This window comes from Mytilus galloprovincialis, chromosome 9 (assembly GCF_965363235.1).
Source record: "Mytilus galloprovincialis chromosome 9, xbMytGall1.hap1.1, whole genome shotgun sequence".
NCBI classification, from domain to species: Eukaryota; Metazoa; Mollusca; class Bivalvia; order Mytilida; family Mytilidae; genus Mytilus; species Mytilus galloprovincialis.
The window spans coordinates 40935455-40952870 of record NC_134846.1 but is presented as its reverse complement, the minus strand read 5'-3'; the positions used below and the strand labels follow the sequence as shown (position 1 = coordinate 40952870).

The 17416-nt window shown below is 31.9% G+C and overlaps 1 protein-coding gene across 1 annotated transcript; it reads right to left on the bottom strand.

Moving 5' to 3' along the window:
• Positions 1-630: 630 nt before the first annotated feature.
• Positions 631-10352, bottom strand: LOC143045009 (uncharacterized). The gene is made up of 5 exons (XM_076217284.1): positions 10210-10352; positions 4516-4569; positions 3746-3796; positions 2096-2177; positions 631-1175 (listed from the first exon to the last, which is right to left on the bottom strand). Exons 1-5 carry the CDS (start codon positions 10289-10291, stop codon positions 890-892), a joined length of 555 nt encoding a protein of 184 aa, XP_076073399.1. The 5' UTR covers positions 10292-10352; the 3' UTR covers positions 631-889.
• Positions 10353-17416: the final 7064 nt, after the last annotated feature.

The window sequence follows — 17416 nt, the reverse complement described above, 5'->3', positions numbered from 1 at the left end:
ATTTTCTGTGCAATTGCAAGTTTTATATCGATCGAAGTTGTATGATATAAATGTTACGTTTAGCGAAGTTAAACGGGAAATGACAACAAATAAGGGAAATTGTATCATACTTTACAAGGCTTAAAAATAATTTGAAAATTCAAAACATGATTGTATCAAAACTGAAATGACTTTTGGTAAAGTTTCAAGCATATCATATATTTCTAAATTCATTTAAATCAATTAATATTGTGAATCTATACGGACACATAAGAATCAGGTCTGTCCAAAAGGACATTCAAAATCATAGGTCAAAAATAAACGGCAACGCAGATATATTAAGACCAAATGACAAACAACAGCATACCAAACACAACATGGAAAATTTACGACTGGGCAACACGATCTCCACCCAAAACAAGGGTGATACAAACTGATTCAAGAAACTTTCAAGTCAATATGGTACTCGAACAAAATAAATTAAAAAAAAAATTAGCTCCATTTGAATGCATTACTGAATAAAAAGTATCCCTGGTTTTTTTTTTTTTTTTTCTTACAGTTCCTGAATGTTAGGCATTACTATAAGTCACTATAGAATATAACAAATCCATAGAGTCAATAAGAGTCATAAGAGTACTTGTTTCGTATCATATTCTAAGTTTTTATCATTATTAGTTCATAGTTACATTGGTGGGTTGAGCTGTATTTGATTTTTTTTTTTTTGTCAATTCAATAAGAAGATGGCTTCTAATGAATGTGTAACAGTATAATTTTAGAACCGTTTGACGTTTAATAATACATGTACACAAATAAATAAATAAAATGTCAATATGTCATATAAAACACATTTTTTGAAAAGGCAACACAGCACAAGTACAACCTTTGTGTGATGGTCCGTCCAGTTTACTTTTCATAGAGTATTTACAGCATTCCAAGCTAAATGATCTGTTTTTATTCTATGAATATTTGGAAGATCTTTGTCCAATGATTTCCATTTGTCTGGCGATCTATTTATTGAGAGTTTATACTGCTCTGAAATATTCATCACTGAGAATCCACGTGCTTTTGGTAAATTATTCATTGAACTGAAACTTTTGTCATTCTGTATGTCGACTCTATTTGGAATATTTGTCTTTGGAATGTTATTCATCGACATTCCGTTTGTTTTGCTGTGTTTTACAGGTTGCCGTTCCTTTCTGTAAAGAGAGACAGAAAACAAATATAGTAATACTGTAATTAAATAGGTACATATATAAAGCGCCAGTCAAAAGTCTGCCATTAACAATACATTAGACTTCTTAAAATGCCACAACATATTATATATGATGAAAATGAAACTAGCACAAGTTCATCAATAAGTTTATAAATGAAGTAGTCAAATGTGAAATCATGCAGCACATGTTTGTAATATTTCTTCTCAACAGTTGTGGAATAGATATTCAAAAGATTGAGCATACCCTGCTCCACATGTTGCACCCGTTAAAAATTTCTAAAAAGTAAGATTTTGATATTATATGACTATGTGCATGACTCCCTTTTCACCGAGCAGAGTAAAAGTAGTCATCCCAACCCTTTTTAATTATATCTAGCTAGGTACAGTAATGTCTTTACTTTGGAATATGTCTCACTACTCTAAATATGAAAATCTAGTCAATGCATTACGATGTTTTATTCTATGTTTGTGTTAACGTAAAATTGGGTGTGGTCTAACTTTGAATATAGAACTTCCATCGTTGAGAACTGGCTTATTGTTTGGAACCAGGGGTGGGGGGAGGGGATGGGTTACAGTGTTTTCCTATTTTACGAAATGCCGTGGGAAAGTTCGCATTAGTCTGTCCTTGAGTGATTTTAAAAAGATGAAATATTGGTACAAAATAGTGTATGATAACATGACCTTGTATTCTTACATTTTTTTCATAGGAACCATAACCAAGAGACGGTGACATTCTTACTGTCATGCCAAGAGTACATTCTTACGTAGTGTTATAATTGTCATATTGTTTAAATTAGTTTTAAATTTTCTTATTTTTTTTCAAAGTATGTCTTGTTCTGTTTGCAGCTGTTTTACTTTAACAATATTTCGAGGAAATTGAGAATATCATAAACAGTTACTTGCCTTTTCCATATGAGGGCCACACTCAGTCCAATAACAATAAATAAAGCTATTCCGGTCATTGCTAAGGCCGTAAATCGTATTTCTGTCAGAAAGAGATGAAAAATATTAAGATGTATGCGTCATAACACAGATACACACAAATTTCATAATTTGTATGTACTACAAATGTATATAATAAATGACAGATCAATATGTATATGTACGTTTGATTTAAACATGTTAATTTATTTAGTATTTACAAAATGTACTTAATGAAAGCAAAATTAATTTAAGATTTATGTAACAAACTAAATACGAAACATGTGTGGTCTTTTATAACTTGTTTTTGTTATGACGGGTCCTTGAATATTTTGCTTAGCGGTATTAGTTTTGATCATTGTTGAAGGCCAGACGATGACATATCTAGACGCTAATATAACATCTACGTCATTTTGTTTGTCTGGTTGAAAAATACCGTTTGTAATTAAAAAAATCTTAACCTTTATGCAAAATAAAAATATAACGTTGTCATCAAGCTTAAAATGATTGAAAACACTCTCTCAAATGAAAATTTAATTATGAATGAAAAAAACCACTATTTTTGTGTTGATAACGTATAATTTGTTGATCTTGACGGTAAGTTCACTTTATTAAGGCAAACAAAACATATTTGACATACAGATAAAAAACGAACTTTTGTATTGAAATTTAAATATATAATCGTTTATTTGAGGATTCAAAGATTCCGAAAGTTAATTATTTATATTGAAAACATAGTTTTCGACTTTAAGGTGATACCTAACACTACAGGGAGATAACTCTGTACCACCTTAAGTACTTAAAGATTGAATGTTGCGATTATGATTTTAATATATACGTACAAATGTGTGCACCTGTCCCAAGTCAGGAATCTGATGTACAGTAGTTGTCGTTTGTTTATGTTTGTACGTGTTTCTCGTTTTTTTATATAGATTAGACCGTTGGTTTTTCCGGTTTGAATGGATTTACACTAGTAATTTTAGGGCCCTTTATAGCCAAGGTTCCATGCTGAAGGCTGTACATTGACTTATGACAAGCCCAGTAGTCAGCACTTTTTGTGCTGACATGAATTGTCATTGTAAGGGTTATATTTATAAATTTACTGCTTACAAATTTTGGATTTTTTTTTAAATACTAAGGCTTTGCTACCTCAGGCATAGATTACTTTAGCTGTATTTGGCAAAACGTTTAGGAATTTTGGTCCTCTAGCTCTTCAACTTCGTACTTTATTTGGCCTTTTTAACTTTTTGGATTCGAGAGTCACTGATGAGTCTTTTGTAGACGAAACGCGCGTCTGGCGTATATACTAAATTTAGTCCTGGTACCTATGATGAGTTGATTTGTAATGGTTTACTTTTATAAATTGTTATTTGGATGGAGAGTTGTCTCATTAGCACTGACATACCACATCGTCCTATATCTCTGTATGTTGGTGTTTGTACATGTATATCAGAATGTGTCTTCCTACAGATGTATTTGTAGAGTATTTCAGAAAAACCTGTCTAACCTGTACACTGCTATTTAATTGAAATATAACTGAATAACAGAAACTGTTTTGTTTTTCTTGTTTAATAAAAAAAAGTATTTTTATTATCTTTTTTTTCACTTCCAACAAAATAAGAACATTTATACCTGTATCATGGTCTGTGTTAATTTCTCCATATGTAATGTTTTGTTTTATGTCTGAAACGATAAGTCTGTGATTTTAATACTATAACCCTTTAAATAGTTGGTCTTGCTTGTAATTCTAGTAAAAGTATGGTTTATATTAGAAAGTGAGTACAACATGAGGGAAGTAATGGGTTAGGGTCCTTCATATCTGTATAGTCTTGAATTTTTCGTTCAGCATTCTTTATCTTTTAATTAATGGCTTTTCTGTAGTAACTTGTTTCTCTACCGCTATCAAGTCGTGCATAACTACTAGGTTTAAGCAAACAAAATATAGAGGTCAATGTGCTTGTTTTCGAGATATAATTAGCCATTGAAATTTTGGTGGGAGAATGTTCTCTCTGGACTTTTCATACCTTTATCGTTGACAAATGCAAGTTAAAGTTTTCACAAATGTTAAAAAATAAAAAAATATTTTATAAGACTTTAACAAACGGCTTATAACTATACATGTAAAAGATCTATAAAAAGAAAAGTCAATGAAAGTGGGAGTCAATGGGCAAAATTGTTTAAGGCATCCAAAAGGATAAAACCAGAGGATTTCGGAAATCTGACAAAAAATCCAAAACATGACAAGCGAACATCCTTAAATATGCCTTAGACAAAGAGTTAGTTGTACGCAATTTTTGTGTTGCTTGTTTTTATCAGCTTAGTTAAACTGTCTTAATAAGATTATTAAATGTAGTGACACAGGGTGTATTATGTAGATTCTATTTAAGTACTATAAGTCTTACCCATATCAAAGCTTCTGTTGGAGTTTTGAAAGTTGAGAATGTCAAGATGTATATCTGAAAAATAGCGTTAAAATCAGATATAAGACATATACAAAAATGGACTACACTAATAACATGAACATGTTCGACTATGTACATACATGTACGTCGTTATAATAACTTTAAAATTGCAAGTGTTTTTTTTTTTTTCTTCTACCAAATGTATTTAAAGGGTTACACATTGAATGTGTACTACTGAAACTACAACGTCTAAAATGTGTTTGTTTGTAAAATGGGAGGCGTAGCGAGAGCTCGATATTTACAATTTATTTTACGACGCATGATAAACAAATGATTGATTGATTGATGTTTGCTTAAAGCCCAGCGTCATATTATATTACACGCATGTTCAAGACGAGAAAAAATCGGCGCGTTACGTTTGCACGAATTCGTCCTTCATTTGCGTGAAAAAAAATCCCCACGTTAATTTGCGCCAAAGTAAGGCGTCAAAGAAAAAAATTATAATAGCCTTTCAAGACGTCATAATTATTTGGACTAGGCAAACACGTATGATACAATAACTGATGCTCAATTTGGATTTAGAAACGGACTTTCCACTGTTGATGCAATGTTTGCTCTCAAAGTATTATTTCAAAAAACATTGTCAGAAAAGAAGAAACTGTATTGTTGACTATACAAAAGCTTTTGACACTATTGATCGAATGAATTTATGGTTTAAATTGTCTAAAATTGGTATACAAGGAAAATTACTGTCTGTTATTAAGTCTATGTATTTAGATGTCAATTCATGTGTTACAATAAATGGTTTTTATACAGACTTTATCAAAAATAATGTTGGTCTAATGCAAGGGGGGGGGGGGGGGGGTATTATCGCCCATTTTGTTTGCTTAGTATGTTAATGATTGTGAGATGGAGTTTATAAACAATAATTGTAAAGCTGTAGAGTTGAAAGAATTAAGTTTATTTTTATTAATGTATGCAGATGACATGGTCATTTTTCCGGAAACCAAAGATGGTTTGCAAGAGATGTTAAATTCATTGTATATTTATACCAAGAAATGGAAATTAAATGTAAATATTGATAAAACCAAAATTGTAATTTTTAGAAATGGTGGCTTAGTAAAGGATGAAGATAAATGGTTTTATGATGATGTACAAATAGATATTGTTAACAAATTTACTTATCTAGGTATTTTTCTTAATTTTAATGGAAAATTTGCTGTTGCACAAAAAAAAGTTGCAGAACAAGGTCGAAAAGCTATGTTTTGATTATTTAGTAATATTAAACAACTTTCATTTAATTATGCCACGTTATTGTCATTATTTGATACATATGTGAGTAACGTAGTATCCTATGTTATGGTTCTGAAACATGGGGTTTTCATAAAGCGCAAGACGTAGAAAAGATACATATTGATTTTTGTAAAAGAATTTTGAATGTTAAAACAAGTACACCGAATGTCATGGTCTATTGTGAACTTGGAAGATTTCCAATGTTAGTAACCAGGAAATTACGTACTATATTTAAATATTGGATTAAAGTATTGAATAATAACAATTGTATATTACATGGTTGTTACAATCATTTATATGATATGTGTTTAAAGAATCCAAATGACAAAAATAACTGGGTTTGTAATATACGAAAGGAATTGTTCCATCTTGGTTTAAATGATTTGTGGTATGCACAAAATTCTTTATGTAACGATCATATTATGGTTATTAAACAGAGACTTTGTGATATTGTCAAACAAGAGTTTGATGCTACTTTAGAAAGTTCATCAAAATGTTTTCTGTATAGATAGAACGAAATTCATAACAGTGTGGTCGACAGCAAAACGTTTATTAGTAATTGTACTGAAAAGTTTACCTTTAACTTGTTTGTCGTGGGCGATGATTTTATGCTCACTCAGTCTATCGGAGGCCTTCAAGTGGGGATTTAAATAATCATTTGTTACAAATTCTGATACATAAAATGAAACTTTCTTTTCACAAATCATTTAAGGAATTTATTTTAAATAATTGTTATACCATCACTTACAACAGTTTCACGTTTAAGAATATTAATGTCCAGAGCTGATATCAATAAATAATAATAAAAAAAAAAAGTTTATTCATGGTAAAAAAAAAACAAAAAAACTTTTAAGTTAATAGGGACCCGCGTTATTTCAGAAAATATCTTATTGATTAAGAGAACAAAAACTTCTACGTTGTGATCATTTAAGAGTGGACTTGTATTTATTCAATGCTAACCATGTGGGCTTTGTTTTTTTTTTATATACCATAAATCGATTCGTTCATTCAGATATTTGTCAGTTTGCCTTGGCTCTTCAAGTCCAACACACAACTTCTCACGAAATTGGTATTTTTCTTACAAAAATTACATCCATGTGATGTATTCTTTTCATGGAGAATGAATGTTGCACCTTATTTTATTTGTTATCGTGTTTTTTTGGTGTGTATCATTGACGTATAAGACAACCTGAATCTGCTTTATTCAAATTTAAAACATACGAGATGGCAATTATGACACAAAATAACTAAATTAAACTTACAGCAGAAGAAAGATAATGAACATCGCTTTTATAGTCTTCTAAATATAGAAGACGCGTGGTCTTTTTAAAAATGATGTAAATTTATAAAGGAAACAACAAACAAAATAGTTCGAATATTTATATTGGAAAAAGTAACGGTGTGTAAATCATAACAATTATTTTATTTCAATGAAAATCAAACTTGAATTTTTTAAGGTGCGAGCAAATTTTTAATTTTGGTCGCATTTTGAAAATCAATAAATCTTGTATTCTTGTTGGAAGCTGCACTATGTAGTTTATACCCGTTTTTTTCAATGCATGGGTAGGCATTATATTCGTGATTATTTTTGCCCGAGCGATATCGAAAAACTATTATAAAAAGTGTCCTAGTTCAGTGAAAATGTACGTCATACTTATTTCCTAAACAAATAAATAAACAAACATTAATTAATTAACATACAACACTACCAAAGGCCAGAGACTCCTTACTTGTATGATTTTGTAAAAAAAATGCATCTTTTTAAAACAGTCGAAAACAAAATTGTCTGTCCAATGGAAAAGTCGAAGCCCAAAAAAGATGAACAGTGCATTATAGAAACATAGAAGCTGGTTGCAAAAGTTGACGACAAGATCTATTTTATAACTTGAGTATGGCCTAATACTATTAACCTGAAATAAATATATTTATAGCAATTCCCTTGATACGAAAGATCTACATGTTGCCTTGGGCTTTTTTTTTTTCTTTTTTTTTTTTTTTTGCTCTTTGGTTGGGTTTTTCTCTCAATGACAATTCAATTTTCATTCTTATCATAGATATAACTGCATGTTAAAATAAGAATATGAAGTGTGATAGACAATCAGAAACATTCTTTCCAGGGACCAACAGGCGTTATCAAGCTATAGGTCCCCGTATGGCCTTCGACCATTAGCAAAATACACACTTTATAGAATGAAAGCTCCAAGAGGTCTTGGGATGAAAAAAACAAACATAAAAGATGAGCGAGAAAAAAAATAGGGATACTGCATGGAAATTGGAAAATGGTCCGCAACATTAATTTAGTCAACTCACTTAGTTGAAATTAAAGACCTGGCGAATTTTAGCCTTTTGCAATGGATGTGATGTATGTTTAAAAAAAAATCATGGTTTGTTTGGACATTTTTATAAATCAAGTCTTGTTTTTAAATTATTTGCAAGTAAGTTTTAAGTCATGAACAAATAATCACTCACAGAAAGACGTCAAATCCATCAACAAAAGAAAAAAATTAATAGACGACCGACAACGCACAGAATATCATGTATGTGTTCCGGACCAAATGAGTATTTGGACCATACGCATATATCATGACCATAAGGGTATACTAATATGGTCCAACCATACACGTATGGTCCAAATACTCATAAGGTCCGGAACATATCTTATTTGCGATCACAAATGCACGAAGACGTCCATTTCTATGTAAATTGGGTCGATTTTTTTTATATAGATAAGATGAATGCGTTTCTGTTGCCAAGTGTTTTTCACAAGTATAGTAGCAGTATAGCAGAACGGTTTAAGTTTCCTATATACACCAAATGATACATTTTGCCAATACAATAACGTAAATGCATGCAAATTTCACAAGGTTTAATCCAAATAGCTTTCTTACTATCCAATAACTTTCAAGTACGAAAAAGACAGGGCAGAAGTATATTTTATCTTTATGTTTCGTATTTGCACAACTTTTGAAAGTGGATTATGCATTCGTTCTAAAATAAAATTAGACCAGATAAAAGTTAAAAGATTACATAACTCGACAATCGAAATTGTTAAATCCGAAAAAGATAATCAATCAATACATGCATTTAGTAAGTCATTCTTTTTTTCTGAAAGAACATGGCTTTGCGATATCTTCTTATGAAAATTGATTGTCGAAACATAACAAAAACACAAGTAAAGGACGTTTATTTAATCAATATAAATCAAAACACAAATTCCTGATTAGTATTTCGAATTATTTTATATAGGCGTTGAGAACCTTTGGTGACCCCACGGTTTAAATGTTTATATTAAGGACGTCGTGAGCAATGGGCGTTATAGACGATCGTTCACCTAATCTGTCCCAGTCAATGGGATATTAAAGTGCGCCAATCAATGTCCATAGCCACACTGTTATGAATTCGATACTATATGATATCCAATTTTTCTTTGCAGTCATATTTGTCTAAACCCATACCCGAAATTTATAAAAAGTATATTGTTAAATTTAGATTGTCATCACATAATCTAGCTATAGAGAAGGGAAGGTATTCCAATGTTAATAGAAACCTTAGAACCTGTACACTGTGTATTGATGATATTGAGGATGAAATGCATTTTATTTTATCATGTCCATTATATTCTAATTTGCGTGAATGTTTGATAAATCCATATTATTGGCGTAAGCCATCTGTTTATAAACTTTTACAATTATTAAGCACTACTAATGTAAAAGACTTGTGCAACTTGGGAAAATATATATTTAGAGCACTGAAGCTCAGAAATGACTGTTTTCAGTAAGATGATTTGTAATTCATTTGTTACAAATATTTGCTATTTGGAATTATATTTATATGTATTTATTTTTTGTGTATTTAAAACTTCTGTCTGTTTTGTCATGATCGTATATTTTTGTAATCTATATTTTAGTATATATTGATTATACATATACCTATATGTTGTAAAACATTTGGTTAATAAAGAATTTAAATGAATTGAAATTCTCCGCGCAAATGTAATGCGTGTCATTTTAAAAACCGCGCAAATATTGGTCGCCCGAAAATATATCATGAAATCCAATAGATGATTGACAGGAAATTTGGAAAGCCACTAAAAAACGGAGGGTATAATGGATAGAGTCTGAAATTAAGCCTTGTAACAAGCCACATAAGGACTACTAAGATAATAGTTGTTGATGAAGGATTCTTAATAGCATATAGAGACCGTAATATTGTTATGCCCCAGTCAACCATTGAGGTTAACAAAGAGTAATACAAAAGGCTGGAGGAGAGATAAAGTTCCAGATTGTGTGCTTTCTAAATGTGAACTTTGGGAACTGGTATCAATTTCGATATTTTCGCCTGTCATATTTCTTCTTTAAAAGCCAAAAGGCATAATAGATATCTTTATTACAAAATTCTTACCTGGTGGCATTTTGATTTCTTTTGCTATGAAAATACGTTTATAATGTAAACAGGAAACCAATAGTCTGTCCTTCCCATTCATATAATCATCTAATTACTATTGACTAGACTTTGTTTACTTTTTCATTGTATCTTATATCAGAATTAAACGGATGTAACCTTCCTTTTTAAAATGTTATGATAGAAATAAACTTGTATATACCTGACAGACATCGTGTTCTACGTAGTACAATGAATAATGGGTATATTATTAATAACGCATAAATGATATAATTGTTGTTAATGCGGGGTTCACACATTGCCGATTATTGCTATCGTTTGAGATCAGACAGCAATACGACAAGAAAAGTGAAAAAGTCGGATTACTATCCTCAATTATCTGGAATGACCTATCATTGTCTGAACGCAGTCATTTAAGTTCGTAACAGAATCCTACGGGTCGGGAAGGGTCCGAATAGTTCGGCGAAGCACCCCGACAGCTAGGTGCGTCCCGTAACATTCGGGGAAACTCAGCCGATTTTGTCTAGTCGGATTACAATCGTGTTTATGTCGTGACAGATTCTGCTGTATCGGATCAAAATCCTAACAATGTTCTTTGTATTCTGGACGTGTCCTGTGGAACGGGAATGAACTGGAGAAATTTTTCATTGCTGTTTTTCTGTCGATTGAGTCCAGATTGCATTCAGATCTTGTCAATTGCGAACCGTTATTGCCGAAACCGTTTCGGAACAATCCCGTTATTAATACGAAATTCGTCAATGATAACCACGTTAGAGTCCTGACAATTATAGAATACATTCAATACGACTGAGACCAGACAAAGCCGTTTGCAATGCAATAAAGCGGACCGTGATAGGATAACGTTCCGACAGTACCGGATTATCCCGAGTATGCCGACAGTTTTCGAACGGATAACTTCCGTCACCGTCGGTTCACTGTCTGGTCTCTGTCTGTTCTCTGTCGGATTATATTCGGTAGAATCGGGACGCAGTCGTAGCAGACTCGGTCGAATTATACTAGGCGAGATATACAAATTTGAAGCGGATTGAGAACGGGATAATCGGGATAAATTCGCTTTGAAACGGTTGAATATCGACGCTTCCTGAACAATATCTGATTGTTGTCGTGATTATATTATTTGTTTTAAGCTGGGGCCACACATTCACGATTTTTTACTGCCGTCCTTGACAGGATCATTCCTGATTAAAATTTGTCAAAAGTCTGATCAAGATCCTGTGAATCGTGGATGGAAATTCAAACTTTAATTAAAATTTGTAAAAAAAAAAGAAATTTAATCACGACAATTAGAAAGATATGAAATTCAATTCAATTCAATATTTTTATAAAGGATACAAGTAAGCATATTCGCCCCACTAGTAGCACCCATCGTACACCAACTCGTGATTCAGAAAAAAAGATCTGAGTTATCATGTTAACTCAAAAACCAGAAAAACACGACTGGACAGTAAATAAATAGAAGATTGACGCTTACAGGGAAGATGTATGTCCATTGGACATGATTATTAATGTCTAGTAAAGAGGGCACAAAACAAAATAAGCTGCACCTCATACATGTAATGATTTTTTACATCTTTTGTTTTAATGTCTAAGTGAATTTAGAGGTTTAGCGCAGAAATCGAAATATACTGCATATTATAACAGGTATGGGATATGTTATGATAACTTGGTCCGGGTGTGGTTGTTTTCTGCTCTTTGGTCGGGTTGTTGTCTCTTTGACACATTCCCCATTTCCGTTCTCTATAGTACTTATATTTATAGGATCACTGTTGTTGTTGCCTTGTTTATGTTGGCAGCTGTATCGTTGATGTACAAAACATATTTTCTTGATAACTAGAATAGTCACCAAAAGTATAGGCACATTTGTACTGATAAATGTCCATGTGGAAAATTATTTGTGACGTATCAATAGTGTTCATTTATTTTTTTTACCGTGTAAATGGAAGATAAATGATACTGTGATGTTTGCCCTACATAAGTGTTCATTGCAACAACTTCCAAAAAAAATGAATATTAAACCATGTTTACCACCTGTTGCTGTATAATTATATAAAGTCTACGAGGTGGTCAAACGACCAACAGCTATGCAATTTGTGCAAATTGATGGTGGTATTTAAAGGTTAAAATTAGTATGTAAAGTTAACAGTATAAAATAACACATATTGTCTCTGTAATTAAACCTTATTCGATACCCCATTAGTAGACATAATCATCTGTCTTTATATAATTAATAGTGTACGTTTAATTGACATTACGACGTCTCTTTTTTCTGCTACAGATCCATAAATACGGATTTTTCGCATAATTTATGTACCAATATAGTGGTTGTATCCTTATTTTACTGCATGTTGCTTATTCTTTCGCCAATTCAGTAGCAATCATCATTATACCTAGGAGAGTGAGAGAAGTGACGATGTTTCAACGCCGATATAACTTATTGAATTTTATAGTGCTGGGATTAGTATTAAAAGGGATTCTTTTTAAAATCCTGTGAACTGAATTGATTCGTATTGTCAAGAAGTTGGAATGGAGATTAGGGAAAGATACTATGATTTTAATTTTGTTTTTGTATTCTATATTCCAGTGTTCGATATAAATGTATTGAGATTTCCTAGGTAGTTGGTATTAACAATGACTATGTATTTGGCAAAGCGACATAACTCAACTTATTATTTCAGGATTTTCTACCATAGCCAGCTTGAGTCTGGTTAGTCCATTCTAATATTTATCAATGTTGATTTCGGATTTAATAGTTTTAGTTATTTTCCTTAAGTTTGACATTGTCATTGTGTCTTTTTTATTAGGCTTTTAGTGTAACAGTTGTTCATACACTGGAATCTATTTTTCTATGACGTAACTGTCTTTATACATAAAGTTAAGGGAACTATCGAAGTAGGGATCAAGTTGTTTTGTTAAACTCTAACTGGCAAATCTACCACATCTTCTTATATATTTATATAAAACAAATTTACTGGTATATTATAGTACACGGACATTCAAAAGTTATCACAAAAACAAGCAGTTTTGATTTGTCATTCATTTTTCTGTGAACAAATTCTGTATATATTTAAAGGCAATAACTCCTACAAAGAGTCGACAGGTTTGGCACATATTCGCCCCTTTTTTCGCTCTCATATTAATCTAATTTTATGCACTTTCTCTAACTTAAACTTTATATTTTGGCTGACCTCCCTAGTGACAGTTATCTATTGGTAGGCATAACAAATTTGTGAAATTTATATCCGAAACAGGTTGGTTTATACTCTGTTTATTATACTTTTAAGAAAATAAGACAATTATATTACTGGCATGTTAGTATAATCATTTTCTATTTTTAGCAAAGATGGTTATATATAATATATAAGATGTGATTGGATTGGCAATGAGACAAGTGTCACAAAAAGACGTAGATGTTAGCACGTTTTATATCAGTTAATTAATTTGTAGGCGGGGACGAAAAAAATCAAGATACATGTACATGTATATATATATATATATTATAAATGTACAAACATGTACATGATTGACCAGTCCAGTGAAAAATTAAGGTCCTCAATGCTCTTCAATGTTGTACTTGTTTGGCTTTATAGATATTTTGATTTGAGCGTCGCTGATGAGTCTTATGTAGACGAAACGCGCGTCTGGCGTACTAAATTAAAATCCTGTACCTTTGATAACTATTCACGCATATTTCTTTATTTTTAATAAAAAAAATTCAAAATCAAAAATTAATGTTGAAACAAATTTATTTAAGACAAATGCAGTGATGAATTGAAGGATGTTTTAATAAATCCTTTCATAGATATAAGAAGATGTGGTATGAGTGCCAATGAGGCAACTCTCCATCCAAGTAACATTTTATAAAAGTAAACCATTATAGGTCAAGGAACGGCCGTCAACACGGAGACTTAATTAGCTCACACCGAACAACAAGATATAAAGGACCCCACAAATTACTAGTGTAAAACCATTAAAACGGGAAAAGCAACGGTCTAGTCTATATAAAAAATGAGAAACGAGAAACACGCATAAATTACATAAACAAATGACAACTTCTGTACGTCAGATGCCTGTCTTAGGACAGATGCAAACATTTGCAGCGGGATTAAACATGTTCCTATTGAAATTAATAAAGCAACATGCCAGGTTTTTTTTAGAAGAAAAGGCATTTTTTTATCCTTGCATGTTCATATGTTCCTAAAAACACTAACATCTCAATAGAACTCTTCGTTTCGCTTTGACTTGTCAACTTTTCAAATTGAAAAAATGTAATACAAATGGATCAAAAAGACCTCCCTTTTTCTCTTTTATATTTGTTCATTCTGAGGCACCAGGTCCCATATGCGAACCTAAGAAACAAGTCCAGAAAATTGTCTCTAATAAAAGGGAAAGGGAGGATTGGTAACAGGAACATTAAACCTGTAAATTGAGTTTTGAAAATGCATTATATATTCATTACTGGACGTCAGATGAACAATCAATTAATACACGAAATGCGCTAGTTCGGGCTATTCAACTTTTAATTAATCATTATTATGAGAAAATCACACTATTTGTAGAGAAATTTACAATTTGTCATGTAAAATTGATAATTTGTTATATCAATTTGACAATTTGTTATATCAAATTAATAATATGTAATATATCAAATTTATAATCTGTTATATCAAATAAATAATTTGTTATATCAAAATCGAAAATCTATTATATCAAATTGATAATTTGTTATATCACATGGATAATTTGTTATATCAAATTAATAATTTGTTATATCAAATTATAATTTGTTAAATCAAATTGTAAAAAGTAGACTAGCATAGCTCTAAAAGGTTTCCGTAGTTTACAAATGTTTATGATCTATATTTACACTCGCGTCCTAATAAATACATTATTTAAGATATCCGTAGTCCTATAACATATGACCTCATTATTTACTATTTTCATTTGGTGTTCTGATATTTTTTTTTACTATCAATGTGCCACCCCACTTAGACAAAAAAAAATTTGGGCCCTTTTTTGGGCTAAAAACATAAAATAAAGTAATATGCACTTTTTTTAAAAACCGTTCCTGGCGTGGGGCATATTTTGTAGTTGTTGTAAAGGTGTTTATAGTGTTGGCCATTTTCGATGCTGTATTCTCCCTATTTTTTGTCTATCATATAAGAACATTCCGGTCAGACATTAAAACCCCTGCCACAAAAAAATATGCCGGTTTTATTCATCATGTTCATTTAATGCCATACAATAATGAATTCTATTGGAAATATTCATTTCTGAATAGCAAAAAGGTGGACAAGATTTTTGTTTTCAATCCAGATACGGCCAGAATTTTTCATAAAGGCCACACCCAGCAGGCAGGTTGCAGTCTGGTCTTGAAAAAGTATTCCATATATCAGTTCGGCGAAACAGACATTCCGGTCAGACATTACGGCAAAAATCAGAGTCCATTTTTTTCTCTCAAATATCTAAGACTGTCTCCTTAAATCCATTGGTTCGTACTTACGACTTTAAATCTATTTAGAGCTTAAAATGACTGCCCAGTGGCGTAGCCAGGGTTAAATTGATGTGGATGCGAAATTTTTGGGGACCATTTTATGCAGAAAATTATATTTTTCGGATGATTTTTCCTGTATGTATGTGTACTTCACTAAAATCAGACACTGGCTAGATTTTTGTTTAATTTCAAAATACCCTACAATGTATATATTTCGATTTTTTTTATTAGAATGAAATTCAAAACAGTGTGGCTGTGGCCATTGATTGACACATTAAATTCATTCATTGACTGGGACAATTTACGTGAACGTTTGTCTGTAACGACCACTGTTCACGACGTACATACGATAGACATTTAAACTGTGGGGTCACCAAAGGTTTCTTAACGCCTTTAATTATAAAATAATTCGAAAAAATAATCAGGAATAACCTTTATGTTTTGATTTATATAATTGATATAAATCAAAACATCGTGTTATTGCTGATTAATTTTTCGAATTACTTTATTAAGGTGTTGAGAACCTTAAAGTTTGGTGACCCCATAGTTTAAGTGTCTTTAAAAAGTACATAGTGAGAAGTGGTCGTTACATACAAACGTTCACCTAAATTGTCCCAGTCAATGGATGAATTTAATGTGTCAATCAATGGCCACAGCCACACTGTTTTGAATTTCATTCTATTGTTTTCTCGAAACTACTCGTTTAATTCATAATATTTGATGAAAGAGTTTCAAGCCCAATCTTATATTTGACATCTCAAAAACAAACACATTACAGCGACACTTATGATTATAGAACTTCGGAACACAGGAACCGATGTGACTCCACAGTGACTTTCCCGGAACATTATTACTTGTCTCAACGCGTTACAGGGGACATGGAAATACCGGGCGTCCGTCCGTCTTGTCTTGTTTACGCCGTAATGTGTGTACATGTACAATTATTGCAAGATTTTTGTGAAAATTGTATCATCAGCAATGTTTGACACTAACACAAATAAGTCCTGATCAAATTTTGTTAACCAATTATGATCCGTGGAAACATAAATTATAATAGAAATCCTATTGCATTTGCTAGATGAAGCTTTTATTTCTCTTGAGCATGTTCAGATATTAAAAAAAATGTATAAAAAGTGCATTTTTAGCCCTTGTTATAGATAAAATATGTGCAATGCGGGGACATTGGAACTCTGTTCCTTTATTGAAAAAAAAAATCTAAATAGAAAGGGGTATTTATAAGCCCAGGAATTATCACACTCCATTTCAGTAAATACTAGTAGAGTTTTTATCACGTCGTCTTTCATGTCACAGGAAACGATATCAGGATATGATGGTTTAGTTATTTACTATTAACGTTGGTATGTCATCGCTTGGCTCAATTTTAGACCAAACCAGTCTACATGTCTGCGTATCATCATCCTCTGCGCTTGCCGCAGCCGACGACGTAGACTTTTACGAAAGAGTCGAGAGCACTTTTCTGCGATGTATCCATGTTGTTTACATAAACTAAACGATCCTAAAGGAAAAACCACGCATACTGCTTCGGAAATGATTGGACACTTTTCTCATATCCTCACCCTTGTTACATTCGGATACTTGTGTGTATCTGCTGTGAACACAAGCAATAATATATATTTTTTTAGTCAAAATGATGTGGATGCTTGAGCATCTGAGCATACATGCAAGCTACGCCAC

Coding starts and splice junctions, on each gene's coding strand:
- LOC143045009 (XM_076217284.1), bottom strand. CDS start 10,291: ATGAATGGGAAGGACAGACTATTGGTTTCCTGTTTACATTATAAACGT. Junction 2,178..3,745: donor TAACACAGACCATGATACAG/GTATAAATGTTC, acceptor TCTTTCTGACAG/AAATACGATTTACGGCCTTA. Junction 1,176..2,095: donor GTGGCCCTCATATGGAAAAG/GCAAGTAACTGT, acceptor CTCTCTTTACAG/AAAGGAACGGCAACCTGTAA.